At 47.3% G+C, this 22,913-nt stretch overlaps 1 protein-coding gene across 2 annotated transcripts in view; it reads right to left on the reverse strand.

Moving 5' to 3' along the window:
• The window catches only part of LOC134352869 (reticulon-2-like), a 269,961-nt gene that overhangs the window by 210,765 nt on the left and 36,283 nt on the right, over positions 1-22,913 (reverse strand). For both annotated transcript variants that reach the window (XM_063060408.1, XM_063060409.1), the window contains exon 5: positions 3,900-4,211. In XM_063060408.1, the coding sequence (XP_062916478.1) occupies positions 3,900-4,211 (312 nt within the window). The remainder of the gene's footprint in view (positions 1-3,899; positions 4,212-22,913) is intronic.

The raw sequence follows: 22,913 nt of genomic DNA on the forward strand, positions 1-22,913 counted from the left end.
ATGGACATTTACAAAATAGAGAAGATAACAGCATCTGTTAATCATAAGTTGGAACAATTTGATTCATACTGGAAAAAATGGTTTAACTACATAACACCTCATAGGCCTGATTTTATTCTCACAAGTCAATGAATATGTTGTAAAAAAAAATCACTCCCTACTCTGTACATAGTTTTCTTCTTTCGATTGTTCTTTCTTTCCTCTCCTTTCTATAAGTGTATACCTCAGATCAGTATTATGTGGAGATTTATGACAAATATAATTATATGATATATATGTACAGTATCTGAAATACATCTTCTCAAAATGTTTGTTTGATGATGAAATTCAATAAAAAATAAATTACAAAAAATAAGAATCTGTGGAACTCATCACCACAAGCAGCTGCAGAGACCAAGTTTGTATACATACCTAAGGCAGAGGTTGATAGATCCTTGATTGGTCAGGGCATGAAGAGATACAGGAAGAAGGCAGGCCATTGGGTTTGAGAGGAAAAATGGATCAGACATGATGAAGTAGCAGAGCATACACGATATATCCTAATTCTGTTCTACTGTCTTATGGTTTTTTATGGTCTAAGAAATGCAAGAGAACACCTAAGAAATAAATCAAGAAGGCTAAATTAGGAAGGTTCCAGCAGAAAACGTGAAGGATCCTAAGGACTTCTACAAATACGTTAAGAGCAAAAGGATTACAAGGGACAAATCAGAATGATAATCCATTTGTTGAGCTAAAACAGATGGGGAAGATCTTAGGTGCATTCTTTGCATCTGTATTTACTCAGAAGGATGCAGAGTCTATAGAAGTGAGGCAAAGCGGCATCAACTTCATGGACCCTGTACATATTACAGAGGAGGAGGTGTTTGCCTCCCTGAAGCAAATCATGGTGGATAATTCCCCAGGGCCTGACAATCTGTTCCCTCAGACACTATGGGAGGTAAGTGCAGAAATTGCCAGAGCCTGAGCAGAAATATGTCTTGTGACAGGAGAGGTACCAGAGGATTGGAGGATAGCCAATGTCGTCTGCTGTTTAAAAAAGACTCTAAACACAAACAAGTGAATTGTAGACTTGTGAGTCTGACATCAGTTGTGGGAAAATTATTGAAAGGGATTCTAAGGGACCGGATACATCAGTATTATGATAATACTAATCAGTTTATGATAAACTGATTAAGGATAGCCATCAAGGCTTTGTGCATTTGTCATGTCTAACTAATCTTATAGAGTTTTTTGAAGAAGTTACCAGAAAAGTGAATGAAAGTAGTGGATGTTGTCTACATGGATTTCAGTAAGATATTTGACAAGGTCCTGCATAGGAGGGTGGTCAAGAAGGTTCAGTTGCTCAGCATTCAGGATGAGGTAATGAATTGGATTGAACATTAGCTTTGTGGGAGAAGCCAGGGAGTGGTAGTATAGGGTTGCCTCTATGAGGCCTGAGACTAGTGATATTCCACAAGGATCAGTGCTGGATCCTTTGTTTAACATCTATATCAATGATCTGGATGATAATGTGGTTAACTGGATCAGCAAATTTGTGGATGACACCAAGACTGGGGGTGCAGTGGACAGTGAGGAAGGCTATCATGGCTTACAGAGAGATCTCTACATTAGCTGGAAAAATGGGCTGAAAAAAGGCTGATGGAATTTAACGCAAAGAAGTGTGAATTTTTACACTTCGGTAGGACCAACCAGGGTAGGTCTTACACAGTGAGCAGTAGGGCATTGAGGAGTGTGGTAGAACAAAGCGATCTTAGAATATATGTCCATAATTCCTTGAAAGTGGCTTCATAGGTAGTTAAGGTCATAAAGAAAGCTTTTGGCATATTGGCCTTCATAAATCAATGTATTGAGTACAGGAGATGGGATGTTATGTTGAAGTTGTATAAGACATTGGTGAGGATTAATTTGGAGTATTGTGTGCAGTTTTGGTCACCTACCTACAGGAAAGATGTAAACAAGGTTGAAAGAGTACAGAGAAAATTCACAAGGATGTTGCCAGGTCTGGAGGACCTGAGTAGTAAAGTTAGGACTATATTCTTTAGAACATAGAAGATTAAGAGGAGATTTGATAAGAGGGGCATAGATAGGGTAAATGCAAGCAGGCATTTTCCACTGAGGTTGGGTGGGACTACAACCAGAAGTCATGGGTTAGGGGTGAATGTTGTAATGTCCAAGGAGAATGTGAGGGGGAACTTCTTCACTCAGCATGTGGTGTAAGTACAGAATGAGCTGAGCGCAGAAGTGGTGGATGCAGGTCAGATTTCAACATTTAAGAAAAACGTGAACAGGTACATGGATGGGAGGGGTATGGAGTATATGGTCTGGTTGCGGTTTGGTGGGACTATGCAGAATAATAGTTCTGCATGGACTAGATGGGCTGAAAGGCCTGTTCTACGCTGTAGTGCTCTATGACTAAGAGGAATGAGAAGAGATTTTTCCATACAAGGATTTCTTATACTACACGCATTTAGATACAACACCTTGAGTATATTTGCTGTCCTTTCTGACTCTGCATCCCTAATCATTTGATACTCAGCCTGTTGACTGCAACTAAGTCCCATCACCTGCCTGCCCTTCCTGACAGTCTGACTGCACGTTATCTTTACTTTTTTACCCATCTCTCCCATCCTGAGTCGCTTCACTCCGGTTCCCATCCCCCTGCCAAATTATTTTAAACCATCCCCAACAGCTTTAACAAATCTGCCTAAGAAAATATTGGTCCTCCTCAGGTTCAGGTGCAACCTGTCACTTTCGAACAGATCATACCTCCCCCAGAAGAGATCCCAATGACCCAAGAGAGGGGAAATAACAAAAAGGCGGGAGGAAAAGATGGCAGCGCGACGCAGCGCACGCAGCTCTCTGGTGAAATGATATCGTATCTGTTAAATAGGGGCCGTGGACAATTCTGATTTGATGGAGACAGACGTGAAGGCACAGAGGAACATTTGGAGAAATTTCTGAAATGCCGGTTCGCTGCCGCTGTTACTGTGCGATCGAGAATCTTCCGGACGGAAGGCCCAAAATCCCCGACTTTGCCTGCTGCTGGCGACCGAGGATGAGGTCGAAGCGTTCGGATAGAGATGGTGCTCGGTACTCGGTGTTGGAGGGCTGATCGGAGGCTCGAAGTTTTCGGATGACTCAGAGTTGGACTGCGGTCGGGCACGGCAGGGAGAGTTTTCTTCCTTCTCCCGTCTGCGTGAGATGTGGGGCATTCGAGAGACTTTCAACTTTTTTACTGTGCCATGGCCTGTTCTTCATCAAGTTATGGTATTGTTGCACTGTTGTAACTATATGTTATAATTATGTGGTTTTTGTTAGTTTTTCAGTCTTGGTCTGTCCTGTGTTTCTGTGATATCACACTGGAGGAATATTGTATCATTTTTTAATGCATGCATTACTAAATGACAATAAAAGAGGACCGTGTGTCCTCATAATCTAAATCTAATAGTTGCTTTACACAGAGCCGACGCCTGTTTCAACCTGAAGCCTCCTTTGAGCCAAAGACTGTCACTTCTACTCTTGCCACTGGCCTACTCCCGACAATGGCCGCTCCACTTATCCCTTCTGTACTTTTATTTAGTTCATAGAGCTCTGTTGACACCACTGATCACTAATAGGCCCTGTACAATTGACAAATGCCCGCAAAGCTCTCTTATTAAATAATCGCCGCCGACCTGAGAGATACACCTCTTTATAGATCTCTGTTGACGCCACTGATAGGCCCTGCACAGTGAAATGCGCCATTTGCGTCAAGTCAAATCAGTGAGGATTGTGCTCTTGTCATGCTTCTGGCACCATTACAGCATGCCTACAATGCACTAACCTTAAACCTATTTAGCAATAGACAATTATAGAGAGAGCTTCACTCCCTACCCAAACCTGGCTGTCTGTGGGCTTACCTAATTGGTCTGCATCCTTGAAGACCTTAGCTTTGCAAAGGACTGTTTGGTCCAAGGCACTGAGTTGCCTGTTGTCCAACTGGGCTTCATCATCCATCACTTCCTGAGCTCCTTGCCCAACTGAGACCTGGATGACTGGGGACTGCCATACAATGGTATCACTGCTGTTGGTGTTGATGTCACTTACTCCTGGCTTTGCGTTGTCCACAATTCCCGCCCCTCCGGTGGGCATTAAAGTATCAACCAAACCCACTGTCTGCAGCACACCTGGTTCTCCATGGTCTGGCATTGGAACCTCCACTCCCTCTGCCTCTGCAAGAGTAAAGAACAGCAATAATATCAATCTCCTCATCCATATCGCTGGGACATTCCAGCTACAGGGAGAGCTAAGGAGAGCAGGGAGAGTCTGTGTGCCGGGGTGTGTGTGTCTGTGTGTGTGTGTGTGTGTGTGTGTGTGTACGCGCACGCGTGTCTGTGCGTTGTGTGTCCGTGCATGTGTGCCTGCGCGTGTGTTCATGTGCGGATGCATGTCCATGTGTGTGCGTGTCTGTGCGTGCGTGTGTGTCTGTGCGTGTGTGTGTGTGTGTGTGTGTGTGTGTGTGTCTGTGTGAGTGAGTGTGTGTGGGTGTGTGTATGTGTGTGTGTCTGCATATGTGTTTGAGTGTGTGGGTGTGTGAGAGTGTGTGTAAGGGATATGTGTCCTGTACCACCAGTCAACGGAATTCAGAAACACCCTGCTGTTTGCCTGATCCTCCTGTGAGAACGCACAACATAGAACAGTCCAACTCAGAAACAATGTTATGCCGAACTGGAACATCATCCATAGAACACAGTACAGAGCAATACACACAAAATGCTGGAGGAACTCAGCAGGTCAGACAACATCTATGGAAGTGAATAAACAGTTGACGTTTCAGGCTGAGACTCTTCATCAGGACTGGAAAGGAAAGGGAAAGATTCTAGAATAAAAAGGTTGGGGTGGGGCACCAGCTAGAAGGTGATAGGTGAAAATGGGTGGGAAAGGCAAAAGGGCTGGTGAAGAAGGAATCTTGATAGGAGAGGAGAGTGGACCAAGAGAGAAAGGGAAAAAGGAGGGGTAACAGAGCAAGGTGATAGGCAGGTGAGGAGAAGAGGTCAGAGGCCAGAGTGTGGATTAGAAGAAGAGGGAAAGAGGAGAGAAAAAAAAATTTGAAAAGGAGAAATCAATTTTTATGCTATTGGGTTGGAGGTACAGTACAGGCCCTTTGGCCCATGTTGTGCTGACTTTTTAACCTAATGCAAGGTCAATCTAATGCTTTCTTCCTGCATAACCTTTAAGTGGTTCTTTAAATGTGAACTACTTAAACTAATGACATGAAAATCTCTTCTGCCTTCACATGGCCCATATCCCATCTGCCTTCACATGGCCCATATCCTGTCTGCCCTCACATGGCCTGTCTGCCTTCACATAGCCCATATCCCGTCTACCTGCACGTGGCCCATATCCTGTCTGCCTTCACATGGCCCATATCCCGTTTGTCTTCACATGGCCCATCTGCCTTCACATGGCTTGTCTGCCTTCACACGGCCCATACCCCGTCTGCCTTCGCACGGCCCATACCCCGTCTGCCTTCGCACGGCCCATACCCCGTCTGCCTTCGCACGGCCCATACCCCGTCTGCCTTCGCACGGCCCATACCCCGTCTGCCTTCGCACAGCTTATATTCCGTCTGCCTTCGCACGGCCCATATCCCCTCTGCCTTCGCAAGGCCCATATCCCGTCTGCTTTCACAAGGCCCATATCCCGTCTGCCTTCACATGGCCCATATCCTGTCTGCCTTCACATGGCCCATATTCACTTACAGGTTCACATGCTATACATTCCCTCTGCATGTCCATGGTCTATATCCCTGTAACACCCTGCTGATGTAATGGTCTTTCTGTAGAAGCAGTGTTTGGGTTATCGCTAGAGATAACGGGTGCTTTGGACCGTGAACCATCCAATGACGGGAGTGTGTTTTCATGCCGTGTGCCTCACACTGAGGTGATTTGGGTTCGGCGGGAAATGAAGAGAGAAGACGCCAGAGAGGAGAGGTCATAGGTGTGGACTTGGAGTGGGGCCAGGAGTTGACAAAGCCTGGGGAAATCAATGGAGGATCAGTGAAGGGGAAACTGTCCAACTTGTTCAAATTAGACTGTTTCATTAAAATGATCCCTTTTTTTTGCTTTTTCTTTTCTAACCCTTTAGTCAAATTAAGAATTATAAAGCTAAATCGTTTAATTGTATGCAGTGTACTGTATTTCATTGTACTGATTTGTAACAGGGTAACACATCACACAGCATCCACACAAACGGGGTTTTCAGGGTGGACTCGCATCTCCACCTCACCCGTTTGGCAAGGCCATAGATTGCCTTCCCTAAACTTATGCAGCCCAACAGAACCTGAGGGTTACAATTGTGGGGGTATCTTTCGAGATTGATTTCGTTGGATGCTGTGTGATTGCCCTGAGCACTGAACCAGTGAGTTGTGTGTTTAAGTCTATGCTAAACCATTGTCCAGAAAAGCGATTACGATCCGTGGATATGGATGCTGCTGGGGTCCAGTGGTGGTGTGAATCCACGGGGTTACTGGTAACGAATGCGTGCATTTTGAGTGGGGTAGATATTCGTACTCCTGCTGAATTGTTAATTCGACTTTTAAGTACTGTTAAAGTTGTAGAAAAAGTTACGATTGTGGGGCGGAGGTTTGATAAAATGGTGGGCACAGACTGCTTTAGTTCAGACTAGTGCTGATGTAACAGCAGTAGAACCACCTGGTACTATTGGGGCCCCAAGAGAGAGGGGCTGTGGACTGTCCATACTTTCCGGGGAAGGAGAGTGTAGGCGAGCAGGCTGAATCACAAGTTGAGTCTCCCATGGCTGGGGGTAGAGACTTCAAAGACAAGGTAAACACAAAATAATCTGCAGATGCTGTGATCAAAGCAACACTTTCAGTATGCTGGATGAACTCAACAGGTCGGGCAGCATCAGTTAGAAACGTCGATTCATCGTCTCTAACTGATGCTGCCTGACCTGCTGAGTTCATCCAGCGTACTGGAAGTGTCTCAAAGAGAAGGTTCTCTCATTTCTGCACAGCGAGGGGAAGGAGAGTCTCATTTGGAATGTCTAATGGTCCCCCAGCGAGGAGTGAGAATTTTGAGTTGGTATCAACCCTTACCTATCTGGTGAATAAATGGCCTAGTGCACAGGCTGAGGGTCCTAGCTATTGAAAGTTGAGAATGTTCTCTGGAATGAAGCCCACCCCCAAGAGGGAAGAGGAGTTTGAGACTTGGGCGAAGCAGACCTCAGAGTTGTTAGATGAATGGCAGTGCTCTGATGACATAAAGAGACAGTGAGTGGTTGAGAGCTTGAGAGGGCAGGTTGCTGACGTAGTGAGAGCCATAAAGGCACAGAACCCCCTTGCCACTTCTGCGGCCTAAATGCAAGCACTGGAAAAGGAAATTTGCACGAAAGGAAGCACGATGGAGCTCATGGCGGGGTTTCAGAACATGCATTGGGAGAAGGGGAAGAAGCTTCCTGCCTCTATTTTTCAGCTGGAGAGACAGCTAAATTGCTTGCGGCATAATAGGGCCATTCAGGCGGCTGAGGCGAATCAGTTAAGAATGGACCAAATAGCCAAAGGCACCCAGTCCCAGAACCTGATTGCTTGAGGTCTCCGACTGTCTCGTAAGACACGTCTCCCACCCTCATTTGTTGAGCTGATCAGAGAAGTACAGGAGGAGGAGAACATGTCGGAGGCATGGGAGGGATCCGTCAGCAGGGTTCAGCCCTTGGTAGTAGCCCCCTGTAGCGGCCGGTATCCATGGATAGCCCAACCCAGGGAGTGGTAAAGGAGATTATGGCAGGGTTGAGAACTGAGATGTCCTGGTTGCTATCAGTGGGCACGGCCCCTGGAACTGACAGGAAGGCGGACCCCCTAAGTCAGTGGTTCCCAACCTCCGGGCCGCAGACCGATACCAATCCGCGAAGCATGCAGGGGTGCAGCGGTAGCCGGGATGCACCCAGCACATCTTTAAGAAAAAAGACGAAATAAATAAGCTAATTAATTAGGTGCCACCCGATTGTCGCCTCTGATCTGGGCCAATATTTACCTGCCGGGCAGCACCTAATTAATTATCTTGTTTATTTCAGCTTTTTTTCTTAAAGATGAGCTGGGTGCGTCCCGGCTACCGCTGCACCCCTGCATCAGTATCGGATCAGTATCGGTCTGCCGCCCGGAGGTTGGGGACCACTGCTTAAGTGGATGGATGACGTAGAGGGCTGCTAATGGCCGGGGTCCCGCGAGAAGGGAAGCAGCCGGTATTGCCTGTTATAACTGTTGTGAAGAGGGACACTTCAGGCAGGAGTGTGAATGACGGGAAACCTCTTGGAGAATGAGCCCCTGGGTACCTAAGCAGGGAGAGATGTCAGGAAACTTAAAGAGACCCAGTAAGGGAACAGCCTGACGTTCCCAGCAATATATCAAGGAACACTCCAAAAAAAAAGACCCTATTCCTGAAGATTTAGTGGGGCTAAGCTCCAGTGTATTGCTATGGATAGAGGGTATTTATGCTGGAGTTATACTTGACACTGGGTCACAGGTCACTTTGCTGTACTGTTCATTTTACAACCAATATTTGATGTATTTACCATTGACACCACTCAGTGCACTGAGATCTAGGGTCTTCGTGCAGGTGATTATCCTTGTGATGGTTATTTGTCAGTGAAGCTGGAGTTCTTGGAGGCCGATGTGCGAGTGGCAGAGGTCCTTCATACATTAGCATTGGTTTGTATGGACCCCGTTGAGAAGGGCGGCGTTTTAATTGTTGTGGAGACCGACACTCCAATTGTGAGAGGCTTATGGGGGCTTGGAAGGAGAAAACTGGAGAGAGCTTTCTGAGAACATTGTCCGTTCACCTGGTGTTTCGAGCTGCTTTTGAGGAAGTACATGGCTGCATTAGGCCGGATACTGAGTTTAGACAAGGGACTGTGTGGTTCACCTAGTCAAAGCCAATCATGTTACTGCCCGGGGAAGTAGCGAGAGTGACGGGGACCCCCAAATTTCCCCGAATGCCTGAGGGCGAGGCCCTATTGGTGGATGCTCCGGAAGACCATGAGGAGGAGTCGGGCGTGCCTGCTGGGGTACTGGTGAGGCCCGAACTGCAGAAGCCCTCGGTTGTACAGGTGAATAGGATGGCAGTGATTGTTGGAAACACTACAATGAGGGAGGTCACCTTCAAGCAGGGGATGCATCTCTTCCCGGTGACGGTGATGTCTACTGTCCCTGTGAGACAAGCTGGGGGGAAAGTTGACCGCTGAGTCATTAAAGTTTGGGGACTCCCTGGTACCTGTGGGTTGGAAAAGGAGGTTGACATAGAAGATGTTGAAACTGGAAGATGTCTTTTCTACTGACGAGTGGTCTGTTGTCACTCAATTGTGTTATTCCAAGGGCACTCACCACACTATCTGGGTGACCGAGGACACCATGTTCAGAGAAAGGTCGCGGCGACAGGCCTCTGCAGATGTGGAAGATGTTCGGCAGCATTTGTGTAGGTTGAAGGAAGCTGGGATCATCACTGTGTCCAGAAGCCCCTGTGCGTCCCACATGGTAGTGGCCAGGAAGAAGAATGGGAAGGTACAGGTGTGTGTGGACTATAGGACTCTGACCAGGTGTACAGTCCCTGACCAGTATACGGTCCCAAGGATCGAAGACGCGCTGGCCTGTCTGAGTGGTGCGAAGTGGTTCAGTGCGCTGGATTTGAGGAGTGGAGATTACCAGGTCCCATGAGAGAGGCTGACAAAGAGAAGACGGCATTTATATATCCACTGGGATTTTTCCAGTTCGAACAGATGCCCCAGGGCATATCAGGAGCCCCTACAAACTTCCAGCGTATTATGGAGAAAACTGTGGGGGATATGAACTTGCTCGAGATATTGGTGTATCTGGATGACCTCATAGTGTTTGGGTCCACCTTGAAGGAACATGAAGTGAGGCTACTGAAGGTGCTGGGCTGCCTGAAAGCTAAAGGGTTAAAACTTTCTCTGGACAAGTGCTACTTCTGCAACACATATGTCAGCTATGTTGGGCACATAGTCTCATGATTTGGAGTAGCTACAGATCCGTCTAAGATAGAGGTGATGACCACATGACCATGGCCCCAGACTGTGAGTGTATTCATTCCTTGGGGTCTGTGGGTACTTTTGGGGGTTCATAAAGGGCTATGCAAAAGTGAGTCACCCTTTAAATCAGCTTCCGTGTGGTTACCCTCCCTTGGGGAAGAAAGGGAGGAGGACAAAAGGAGAGGAGGGTAAAGAGTATCTTAGCATTTCATAGCCTTTTGGAATGAGGTGAGATGCAAAATGTGAAGAGGCCTTTCAGGCGCTGAAGAAGCTGCTGACAGAAGTGCCTGTGCTGGCTTTTGCAGTCTCGATTGCCATATGGACTGCACACAGATGCCAGCAGGGAGGGCTTAGTGGGTGTCCTGTATCAGGATCAGGACACTGGGTTGAGACCTGTTACATTTGTCAGCGGGAGCCAGTTGTTATCCCATGCACAAATTGGAGTTTCTGATGTTGAAATGGGCTGTGGTGAATAAGTTGAGTGACTACCTCTATGGTGCCAAGTTTGAGGTGACAATACCCTAACTTATGTCCTGACCTCGGCAAAATTGGATGCCACAGGACAGTGGTGATTGGCGGCGTTGTCTGCCTATGATTTCAGCCTGAAGTACCCGCCAGGAAGTAGGAACATTGATGCTGATGTTTTGTCTCAACGTGCTCATGAAGGGCTGGACAGGGTTGAAGAGTGGGAGCGTTCCTGCCCTGGGAGTGAAAGCCATGTGCCAGTTTGCCATCACGGTGAAGGCAAGGGTAGGATTGAGCGGTAGATCAATTGGGAGCATCTGTTGGCATCATTCTGTAATCTGACTGCTCTGAAGACATACTAGTCACCGGAATTGAGTCTTGGGGAAGTGGCAGCTGCTCAGCGAGATGGTCTGGGCATCGGTACCATTTGGTCAGTGGTCGAAAAGTGAGACATGGCCCAAGTGGAGAAGACGAAACATGCTGCGGTGCCTCCATTACTGAGAGAATGATCCAGATTGGAGTTGAGGAACCAGATCCTATACCAGGTCACGTCACCTCTAGACCGGCCTCGGCATTCTCAACTGGTTCTGCTTGAGAAGTATTGGAGGATTGTGTTAAAGTCACTTCATGATGATTCCGGACATTTGGGGTTGAAAAGACCTATGGATTGCTCAGAGATCGGTTCTACTGGCCTGAAATGAAACCAGAGGTTGAAGAATACTGACACCTATTGAGGAAAACGCTGCCTACGAGGGCCGCTTCGTTGTCCCACTTGCAGAGCGAGGACACACCCTGGACCTGGTGTGTATGGATTTCCTGTCAACAAAGGCAGATGTCTGCAACATGGCAAATGTTTTAGTCATCACGGATCACTACACCAGATATGCGCAAGCTTTCCCTACCAAGGATCAGAGGGCATCCACGATGGCCAAAGTGTTATGGGAGAAGTATTTCATTTATTATGGCTTCCCCAGGCGGAACAGGGTTGGGATTGAGAGTAGGCTCATACATGAGTTACTGGGTATGCTTGAAGATGAGAAGTCGAGAACTACTCCTTATCACCCACAGAGTGATCTGCAGGTAGAGAGGATTAATCAGACCTTACTAGACATGCTTCGAACCCTGGAGATCAGCAAGACGAGCAAGTGGACTCAACATATTGGACATCTGGTCCACGGCTACAACTGTACCCGAAATGAAGCTACCGGGTACTCACCATATTATCTGATGTTTGGGCACAAGGTGAGGTTGCCCATCGACCTGGCAAGGAAGTCCTACTTATCTGAAGTATGTGTCTGATATGAAAAGGGAAATGAAAAAGGCTTATGAATTAGCTGAGGCTGTGGCTGCCAAGCAGAATTGAGGAAATAAGATCAGGTATGATCAAAAGGTTAGGTTCTCCCAACTCATGCTAGAGACCGAGTCCTCATAAGGAACTTGGGGCTACCTGGGAAGCATAAGTTGGCTGACCGACTGCTGGGCGGCTACACCCCATGTACCGGAGAGTCAGATGCCAAACGTAACCGTTTTCCCGAGTGAAACCAGAAGATGGGAATGGGCCTGTCAAGATTCTCCATTGGAACCAAAAATCATTGAATTGTATAGATAGGTTCTTGATTAGCCAGGGCATCAAAGGGTATGGGGTGAAAGCAGGGGAGTGGGGATGACTGAAAGGATTGGATCAGCCCATGACTGAATGGCGGAGCAGATTCAATGGGCCGAATGGCCTACTTCTGCTCCTATATCTTATGGTCTTATATGGTGTTCTGTCTGTTATTTTGTGGTACTGATTTGTAACAAGGTAACAAATCAAGCAGCATCCACACAAACAGGGGGCTTCGGTTGAGTTTACACCTTACATCCCGTCAGCCTGCATGTGGCTCCTATACATTCTGCCTACACACGGTCCATATTCCTTCTTCCCGTCCTTGGTCCTTATCCCTTCTTCTCATCAATGCTCTGTATCCTTGCTGCCCGGCCATTGTCCATATCCCTTCTTCCTGTCCACAGTCCGTATCCCTGCTGCCCATCCATGGTCAGTATCACTTCTTCCTGTCCATGGTCCATATCCCTTCTTCCAGTCCATGGTCTGTATCCCTGCTGCCTGTCCATGGTCTGTATCCCTTCTTCCTGTTCATGGTCCGTATCCCTGCTGCTTGACCATGGTCTGTATCCCTGCTGCCTGTCCATGGTCCATATCCCTTCTTCTTGTTCATGGTCCGTATTCCTGCTGCCTGATCATGGTCCGTATCCCTTCTTTCCGCCCATGGTCCGTATCCCTTCTTCCCGTCCATGGTCCGTATCCCCACTGCCTGTCCATGGTCCGTATCCCTTCTTCCTGTTCATTGTCTGTATCCCTGCTGCTTGACCATGGTCTGTATCCCTGCTGCCTGTCCATGGTCCATATTCCTTCTTCCTGTTCATGGTCCGTATCCCTGCTGCTTGACCATGGTCTGTATCCCTGCTGCCTGTCCATGGTCCATATCCCTTCTTCCTGTTCATGGTCCGTATCCCTGCTGCCTGATCATGGTCCGTATCCCTTCTTTCCGCCCATGGTCCGTATCCGTTCTTCCCGTCCATGGTCTGTATCCCCACTGCCTGTCCATGGTCCGTATCCCTTCTTCCTGTTCATTGTCTGTATCCCTGCTGCCTGTCGATGGTCTGTATCCCTGCTGCCTGTCCATGGTCCGTATCTCTTCTTCCTGTTCATGGTCCGTACCCCTTCTTCCCATCCATGGTCCATATCCCTTCTTCCCGTCCATGGTCCGTATCCATTCTTCCCGTCCATGGTCCGTATCCCTTCTTCCTGTCCATGGTCAGTATCCCCGCTGCCTGTCCATGGTCCGTATCCCTTCTTCCTGTCCATGGTCCGTATCCCTTCTTCCTGTCCATGGTCCGTATCCCTTCTTCCTGTCCATGGTCCGTATCCCTTCTTCCCGCCCACTGTCTGTATCCCTTCTTCCCGCCCACAGTCCATATCCCTGCTGTCCATCATTGGTCCGTATCCATTCTCCCTGTCCATGGTCCGTATCCCTTCTTCCTGTTCATGGTCCGTATCTCTGCTGTCCATCATTGGTCCGTATCCATTCTCCCTGTTAATGGTCCGTATCCCTTCTTCCTGTTAATGGTCCGTATCCCTGCTGTCCGTCCATGGCCCATATCCCAGGTACTAGAGGTCAGGAATGCAAGCCTTGGGATTAGTGAAGGCAGATTTAAGAGTTGAAACAGGACTTGTTTCAATACCTGACACAGTGTATAGGGGTTGTGAGCATCAGAGAGTGGAGCCATACTCAAATGACTCGAGGCTCTAACAGGTAGCATAATGCTTTACAGAGCCAGCTGTTAGATTGGGGATCAGTTACTGCTTCTGTCTGTCAGGAGTTTGTACATTCTTGCCATGAATGGTGGGTTTCCTCCAGGTGCTCTGGTTTCCTCCCACATTCCAAAGGAATATGATTTCAGGTTGATAAGTTGTGGGCATGCTATGTTAGTGCTGGAAGCATGGTGACACTTTGCAGGCTGTACCCAGCACATTCTGAATGCAAATGATGCATCTGCCTGTATGTTTTGATTTGGATGTACATGTGACAAATGAAGCTAATCTTTTGATGCTGTGATTTCAGTGCTGTATCCCACCCACTCCCCCATCCCATTACAGGAAGGATGTGATTACACTGAAGAGGGTATGGATCATATGCTCAGACACCAGTCAGTCTATGTTGATAGCAACATCTCTACCTCAAATCTCACAGAGCACTGGGGCTACTCTCCCTTCACCCACCCCCCCATGACCCCCAGGATCGCGTGCTCAGCCTCATGGTTAGCCTCATTAACAACGATGAGATGGTATACAGAGGAGGTAGAGCGGCTTGTAGAATGGTGAGAGCACAACTTGACACTTATTGTGGACAAGACTAAAGACATGATTGAGGACTTTAGGAAGGTGTATGCTGACCACTCCTTAGTGTACATTAACTTCCTCTGTGGAGGAAGTTAGGAACATGAAGTTTCTGTGCACATAAAGGATGATCTCACTTGGTCCCTCAACCCCATTTCTTTAATCAGGAAAGTGGAACAGCATCTCCACTTCCTGAGGTAATTGAAGTGAATGAGGCCTCCCCCTACCCTCCTCCCTATTCTAACCTATTTTTACAGGTGCACCATTGAGGGTGTGCAGACCAGCTGCACCATGTCTGGTATGGGAGTTACAAGGCATCTGACCGCAAGCCCCTACAAAGGAGTACCATCAGGATTTCTCTTCCACCCAGCCAAAATATTTCCCAGAAGTGCTGCGTACACAGGGCCCTTATCATTGTTAATGACCCCTCCCATCCATCCAACAATCTCTTTGCCCCCTATCCCCACAGTCATCGTAGCATTAGGACAAAGGTTGTTAGGATGAGAAACAAGGTTGCGAGATTACTGAACACACTGCCATCACCCAGGTCTCATCACGTATGAAGCACTAGTAATGTTATACTGTTTACTTTTTATGTTAAATAGAAATATAGAAACACAGAAAACCTACAGTACAATACATGCCCTACCTTAGAAATTACTAGGGTTACCTATTCTAGAAAATGTTTATCTTCTGGAATATATTTTATTTTTGTTAATTTATTTGTGATATTAATACTTTATGAATTGTGTGTGAGTTATATGTACTGCGTTGTGCACCTTGGCCTGGAGGAACATTGTTTCGTTTGGTGAATGGGAAGTCAATAGAACACAGATCAGGGATTAGGAGTGGAAAGGTTAAGCAATATCAAGCTCCTGATCGACAACATCTCTGAAGATCTATGCTGGGCTCAACAAACTGATGCAGGACAGCAGCTCCATCATGGGCACTAATCCTCCGCATTGAGGACATCTCAACCCTCAACACTGGTGCCCCTCAGGGCTGTGTACTAAACCTCCTCTTTTACTCTCTGTATACCCATGACTGTCACCATCCACAGCTCCAATCTGCTAATTAAATTTGCTGACGACACTACACTGATTGGCCTAATCTCAAATAATAATGAGGCAGCCTTCAGAGAAGAAGTCATCACTTTGACACAGTGGTGTCAAGAAAACAACCTCTTCATCAATGTGGGAAAAAACAAAGGAATGTGGACTACGGAAGGAATGGAGACAGGCTAGCCCCTATTGACATCAATGGATCTGGGGTTGAGAGGGTGAACAGCTTTAAGTTCCTCAGCGTAAGCAATCCTGAGGATCTCACGTGGTCTGTACATACCAGCTGTGTGGTTGTAAAAGGCACAACAGCACCTCTTTCACCTCAGGCGGTTGAAGAGGTTTGGTATGAGTCCCCAAATCCTAAGCACTTTTTACAGGGGCACAATTGAGACCATCCTGACTGGTTGCATCAGTGCCTGGTATGGGAACTGTACTCCCCTCAGTCACAGGACTCTGCAGAGAGTGGTGCAGACAGCCCAGTGCATCTGCAGATGTGAACTTCCCACTATCCAGGATACTTACAAAGACAGGTGTAAGAAGAGCCCATAGGACTATTGGAGACCCGAGTCACCCCAACCACAAACTATTCCAGCTGCTTCCATCCGGGAAATGGTACCACAGCATAAAAGCCAGGACCAACAGGGCTCCAGGACAACTTCTTCCACCAGGCCATCAGACTGCTTAACTCATGCTGCCACAACTGTATTTTTATGTTATATTGACTATTCTGTTGTGCATACGATTTAATGCACATTGCACATTTAAACAGAAAGGTAATGTAAAGATTTTTACTCATGTATATGAAGGATGTAAATAATAAAGTCAATTCATAGAAACATAGAAAACCTACAGCACAATACAGGCCCTTCAGCCCACAATGCTGTGCCAAACATGTACTTACTTAGAAATTACCTAAGGTTACCCATAACCCTCTATTTTTTTGAAGCTCCACGTACCTATCCAGGAGCATCTTAAAAGACCATATAATATCTGCCTCCACCACCGTCGCCGGCAGCCCAATCCACACACTTAGCACGATCTGTGTAAAAAACTTACTCCTGACATCTCCTCTGTACCCACTTCCAAGCACATTAAAACTGTGCCCTCTCGTGCTAGCCATTTCAGCCCTGGGTAAAAGCCTCTGACTATCCACATGATCAATGCCTCTTATACACTCTATACACCCGTATCAGGTCACCTCTCATCCTCCATCACACCAAGGAGAAAAGGCCAAGTTCACTTAACTTATTCTCTTAAGGCATGCTCCCCAATCGAAGCAACATCCTTGTAAGTCTCCTCTGCACCCTTTCTATAGTTTCCACATCCTTTCTATAGTAAGGTGACCAGAACTGAGCACAGTACTCCAAGTGGGGTCTGATCACGGATTTAAAAAAGTGCAACATTACCTTTTGGCTCCTAAACTCAATCCCATGATTGATGAACGCCAATGCACCATGTATCTTCTTAACCACAGAGTCAACCTGCACAGCAGCTTTGAGTGTCCTATGGACTCGGACCCCAAGATCCCTCTGATCCTCCACATTGCTAAGAGTCTTACCACTGATACTATATTCAGCCATCATATTTGACCTACCAAAATGAACCACCTCACACTCATCTGGGTTAACTCCATCTGCCACTTCTCAGCCCAGTTTTGCATCCTATCAATGTCCCGCTGTAACCTCTGACAGCCCTCCACACTATTCACAACACCCCCAACCTTTGTGTCATCAGCAAACTTGCTAACCCATCCCTCCACTTTCTCATCCAGATTATTTATAAAAATCACGAAGAGTAGGGGTCCCAGAGCAGATCCCTGAGGCATACCACTGGTCACCGACCTCCATGCAGAATATGACCCATCTACAACTGCTCTATGCCTTCTGTGGGCAAGTCAGTTCTTGATCCACACAACAATGTCCCCTTGGATCCCATGCTTCCTTACTTTCTCAATAAGCCTTGCATGGGGTACCTTATCATATACACTACATCTACTGCTCTACCTTCATCAATGTGTTTAGTCACATCCTCAAAATATTCAATCAGGCAATCATAATATGCCTCTCCAAATGTTCAGAAATCCTGTCCCTCAGGATCTTTTCCATCAACTTACCAACCACTGAAATAAGACTCACTGGTCTATAATTTCCTGGACTATCTCCACTCCCTTTCTTGAATAAGGGAACAACATCTCCAACCGTCCAATCCTCCGGAACCATTGATGATGCAAAGATCATTGCCAGAGGCTCAGCCATCTCCACTTTTCCACTATCACATTTAACTGGTCCTATTCTCTGAAGTCTTATCCTCTTGCTCTTCACACACTTGTAGAATGACTTGGGGTTTTCCTTAATCCTGCTTGCCAAGGCCTTCTCATGGCTCCTTCTGGCTCTCCTAATTTCTTTCTTAAGCTCCTTCCTGCTAGCCTTATAATCTTCTAGATCTCTATCATGACCTAGTTTTTGAACTTTTTGTAAGCCTTTCTTTTCTTCTTGACTAGATTTTCAACAGCCTTTGTACACCATGGTTCCTGTACCCTACCATGCCTTCTCTGTCTCAGTGGAACGTACCTATGCAGAATGCCACGCAAATATCCATAAGACCATAAGACAAAGGAGCAGAAGTTGGCCATTCGGCCCATCGAGTCTGCTCCACCATTGTATCATGAGCTGATCCATTCTCTGTGTGAGCATGAGGCCAAGTGGTTAAGGCATTGGACTAGCTACCTGAAGGTCGTGAGTTCGATCCCCAGCCGAGGGAACGTGTTGTGTCCTTGAGCAAGGCACTTAATCACACATTGGTCTGCAACGACACTGGTGCCAAGCTGTATGGGTCCTGATGTCCTTCCCTTGGACAACATTGGTGTCGTGGAGAGGGGAGACTTGCAGCATGGGCAACTGTTAGTCTTCCATACAACCTTGCCCAGGCCTGCGCCCTGGAGAGTGAAGACTTTCCAGGCGCAGGTCCATGGTCTCGCAAGACTAACGGATGCCTTTATATCTTTGATCCATTCTCCCATTTAGACCCACTCCCCCACCTTCTCACCATAACCTTTGATGCCCTGGCTACTCAGATAGCTATCAATCTCTGCCTTAAATATACGCAATGACTTGGCCTCCATTGCTGCCCGTGGCAACAAATTCCATAGATTCATCACCCTCTGGCTAAAAAAATTTCTTCGCATCTCTGTTCTGAAAGGGCACCCTTCAATCCTTAAATCATGCCATCTCGTACTAGACTCCCCCACCATGGTAAACAATTTTGCCACATCCACTTTATCCATGCTTTTCAATATTCGAAATGTTTCTATGAGGTCCCCCCTCATTCTTCTAAACTCCAAGGAATACAGTCTAAGAGCGGACAAAAGTGCCTCATATGTTAACCCTCTCATTCCCAGAATCATTCTTGTGAATCTTCTCTGAACCCTCTCCAATGTCAGCACATCCTTTCTTAAATTAGGAGCCCAAAACTGCCCACAGTACTCCAAGTGAGGTCTTACCAGTGCCTTATACAGCCTCAACATCACATCCCTGCTCCTATACTCTATTCCTCTAGAAATGAATGCCAATATTGCATTCGCCTTCTTCACCACCGACTCAACCTGGAGGTTAACCTTCAGGGTATCGTGCACAAGGACTCCCAGGTCCCATTGCATCTCAGAACTTTGAATTCTCTCCTCATTTAAATAATAGTCTGCCCTTTTATTTCTTCTGCCAAAGTGCATAACCATACACTTTCCAACATTGTATTTCATTTGCCACTTCTTTGCCCATTCTCCCAATCTATCCAAGTCTCTCTGCAGACTCTCTGTTTCTTCAGCTCTACCCGCCCCTCCACTTATCTTTGTATCATCAGCAAACTTAGCCACAAAGCCATCTATTCCATAATCCAAATCATTGATGTACAACGTAAAAAGAAGCGGCCCCAATACGGACCCCTGTGGAACACCACTGGTAACCGGCAGCCAACCAGAATAGGATCCCTTTATTCCCACTCTCTGTTTCCTGCCAATCAGGCAACGCTCTATCCACGTATGTAACTTTCCCATAATTCCACGGGCTCTTATCTTGTTTTGCAGCCTCATGTGTGGCACCTTGTCAAAGGCCTTCTGAAAATCGAAATATACAACATCCACTGAATCTCCCTTGTCTAGCCTACTTGTAATTTCCTCAAAAAATTGTAATAGGTTTGTCAGGTAGGATTTTCCTTTAAGGAAACCATGCGGAGTTCTGCCTATGTTCTTCATATGAGTTCTGAGTTCTGAGTTCTTCAAATGCCTCCAGGTACTCTGTAACCTCATCCTTGACAAATCAACTCCAACAACTTCCCAACCACCAATGTCAAGCTAACAGGTGTATAATTTACTTTTCGCTTCCTTGTCCCCCTTCTTAAATAGTGGAGTGACATTTGCAATCTTCCAGTCCTTTGGAATCATTCCAGAATCTATTGACTTTTGAAAGATCACTGCTAATGCCTCCGCAATCTCCACAGCTATTTCCTTCAGAACACGAGGGTGCATTCCATCTGGTCCGGGAGATTTATCTACCCTTGGACTATTCAGCTTCCTGAGTACTTTCTCTGTCGTAATTGTGACTGCACACACTTCTCTTCCCTCAAACCCTTGAGTGTCCGGTATACTGCTGATGTCTTCCTCAGTGAAGACAGATGCAAAATACTCATTCAGTTCCTCCGCCATCTCCTTATCTCCCATTACAATTTCTCCAGCATCATTTTCTATCTACTCTCACCTGTCTTTTACTCTTTATATACTTGAAAAAGCTTTTAGTATCCTCTTTGATATTATTTGCTAGCTTCCTTTGATAGTTCATCTTTTCCCTCTTAATGACCTTTTTAGTTTCCTTTTGTAAGCTTTTAAAAACTTCCAATCCTCTGCCTTCCCATTAATTTTTACTTCCTTGTATGCCCTCTCCTTTGCTTTAACTTTGGCTTTGCCTTCTCTTGCCAGCCACGGATGCATCCTTTTTCCATTTGAAAATTTCTTCTTTTTTGGAATATACCTGTCTTGCATCTTCCTCATTTCTCGCATAAACTCCAGCCACTGCTGCTCTGCCGTCCTTCCCACCAGTGTCCCTTTCCAGTCAACTCTGGCCAGTTCCTCTCTCATGCCACTGTAATTTCCTTTACTCCACTGAAATATCGACATATCGGATTGCGGCTTCTCTTTCTCAAACTTCACAGTGAACTCAATCATGTTATGATCACTGTCCCCCAAGGGTTCCTTCACCTCAACCTCTCTAATCACCTCTGATTCATTAAACAACACCCAATCCAGTACAGCTGATCCCCTAGTGGGCTCAACAACAAGCTGTTCTAAAAAGCCATCTCGCAGACATTCTATAAATTCTCTCTTCAGATCCAGTGCCGACCTGATTTTCCCAATCCACTCGCATGTTAAAATCCCCCACAATTATCATAACACTGCCCTTCTGACAAGCCTTTTCTATTTCCTGTTGTAATTTGTAGTCCACATCACTACAGCTGTTAGGAGGCCTGTATATAACTGCCATCAGGGTCCTTTTACTCCTGCGATTTCTTAGCTCAACCCATAAAGGTTCTGCACCTGTCATGGTCCAGTCCGTGAAGTCCGCATTCCGGTTCACGGTCCGGTCCATCGACCCTTGCTCCAGGTTTTCCTGTCTACCCTGTTTCTGTTCCTGTTGAGCACTAATTGAGGCAGCTGTTTCTCGTTGGGGCTGGCTGCATAAATACCTCCAGAGACCAGGGTGTGGCTGCTGGATTGCTCTTGTCCTTACTCCTCCTATCGCTTCCCCTACCTTCTGTTTTCTTGCCTTGTCTTGCCGGTAACTCTCGCCTCGCATTGTCTTGCTGGTAACTCTTGCCTCACCTTAAGTTCTTGTCTCGCCTTGCATTGCCTGAAGCCTTGCCTTGTCTTGCCAGTAACTCTCGCCTCGTCTCGCCCGAAGTCTTGTCTTGGAGCCACCCTGTACCTAGCTCCTTTCCTGTCCCTTGCCTCCGTCGGGTACACCAGGCCAGATTGCCGTTACTCTGCGGTGGGTCCTGTCCCTTCCTGTCCCTTGCCTCCGTCGGGTAAGCCAGGCCAGATTGCCATTACCCTGCGGTGGGTCCTGTCCCTTCCTGTCCCTGGCCCTCCGTCGGGTAAGTCAGGCCAGATTGCTGTTACCCTGCAGTGGGTTCTGTCCCTTCCTGTCCCTTGCCTCCGTTGGGTAAGCCAGGCCAGATTGCTGTTACCCTGTGGTGGGTCCTGTCCCTTGCCTCTGTCAGGTAAGTCAGGCCAGATTGCTGTTACCCTGCAGTGGGTTCTGTCCCTTCCTGTCCCTTGCCTCCGTCGGGTGGAGACCCGCGCCCTGCCCGGGAGGAACTTCAAGCCCCCAAGCCTCTAGCCTCGCCTCACCTCAAGTCCCTGGTCTCCAGCCTCGCCTCAAGTCCCTGGTCTCCAGCCTCGCCTCAAGTCCCTGGTCTCCAGCCTCGCCTCAAGTCCCTGGTCTCCAGCCTCGCCTCAAGTCCCTGGTCTCCAGCCTTGCCTCAAGTCCCTGGTCTCAAGCCTTGTCTCAAGTCTGAAGACTCCAGCCTCGTCCTGCCTACCAGCCAAGTCACGTCCTTGTCTAGTTCTGGGGTCCGAGCCAGAGGCAAGACCCAGGTTCTGGGTCCTTGTCCAGTCTCTGGCTTGGAGTCCAAGCCTGGGCTCCTAGCTCTCTTGTCCAGTCCTGTTCCAGGTTCTTGGTTTTCGTGTCCATGTCTTAGCCCTCAGCCTGTATCCTACTCCTGTCCCTAGTACTTCAGTGTCTGTGTCTTGCACTTGGGTCCGTACCCAGCCACCACCTTATGACTGAACAATCCAGCCAACCATGGACACAGCGACACAGACACTGTCATTTTCCTCTTGCCCCCCGGGGTTCCCTTCTGTTAAATACCCTCCCACCCGCCCAGGTTGTCCATAGTCTGGATAGCCTGTTTGGTCACCTAGAGGCTCCCGTAGAGGTGGGGTACTGTCATGGTCCAGTCCGTGAAGTCCGCATTACGGTTCACGGTCTGGTCCATCAACCCTTGCTCCAGGTTTTCCTGTCTACCCTCTTTCTGTTCCTGTTTGAGCACTAATTGAGGCAGCTGTTTCTTGTTGGGGCCGGCTGCATAAATACCTCCAGAGACCAGGGCGGGGTGCTGCATTGTTCTTATCCTTACTCCTCGTATCCCTTCCCCTGCCTTCTGTTTCCTTACCTGAAGCCTTGCCTTGTCTTCCCGGTAACTCTCACCTCACCTTGAAGTTCTTGTCTCACCTTGCATTGCTTGAAACCTTGCCCTGTCTTGCCGGTAACTCTCGCCTCGTCTCATAGAAAACATAGAAAATAGGTGCAGGAGTAGGCCATTCAGCCCTTCGAGCCTGCACCGCCATTTATTATGATCATGGCTGATCATCCAACTCAGAACCCTGCACCAGCCTTCCCTCCATA

Source organism: Mobula hypostoma, chromosome 10 (genome assembly GCF_963921235.1).
Source record: "Mobula hypostoma chromosome 10, sMobHyp1.1, whole genome shotgun sequence".
Lineage (NCBI taxonomy): Eukaryota > Metazoa > Chordata > Chondrichthyes > Myliobatiformes > Myliobatidae > Mobula > Mobula hypostoma.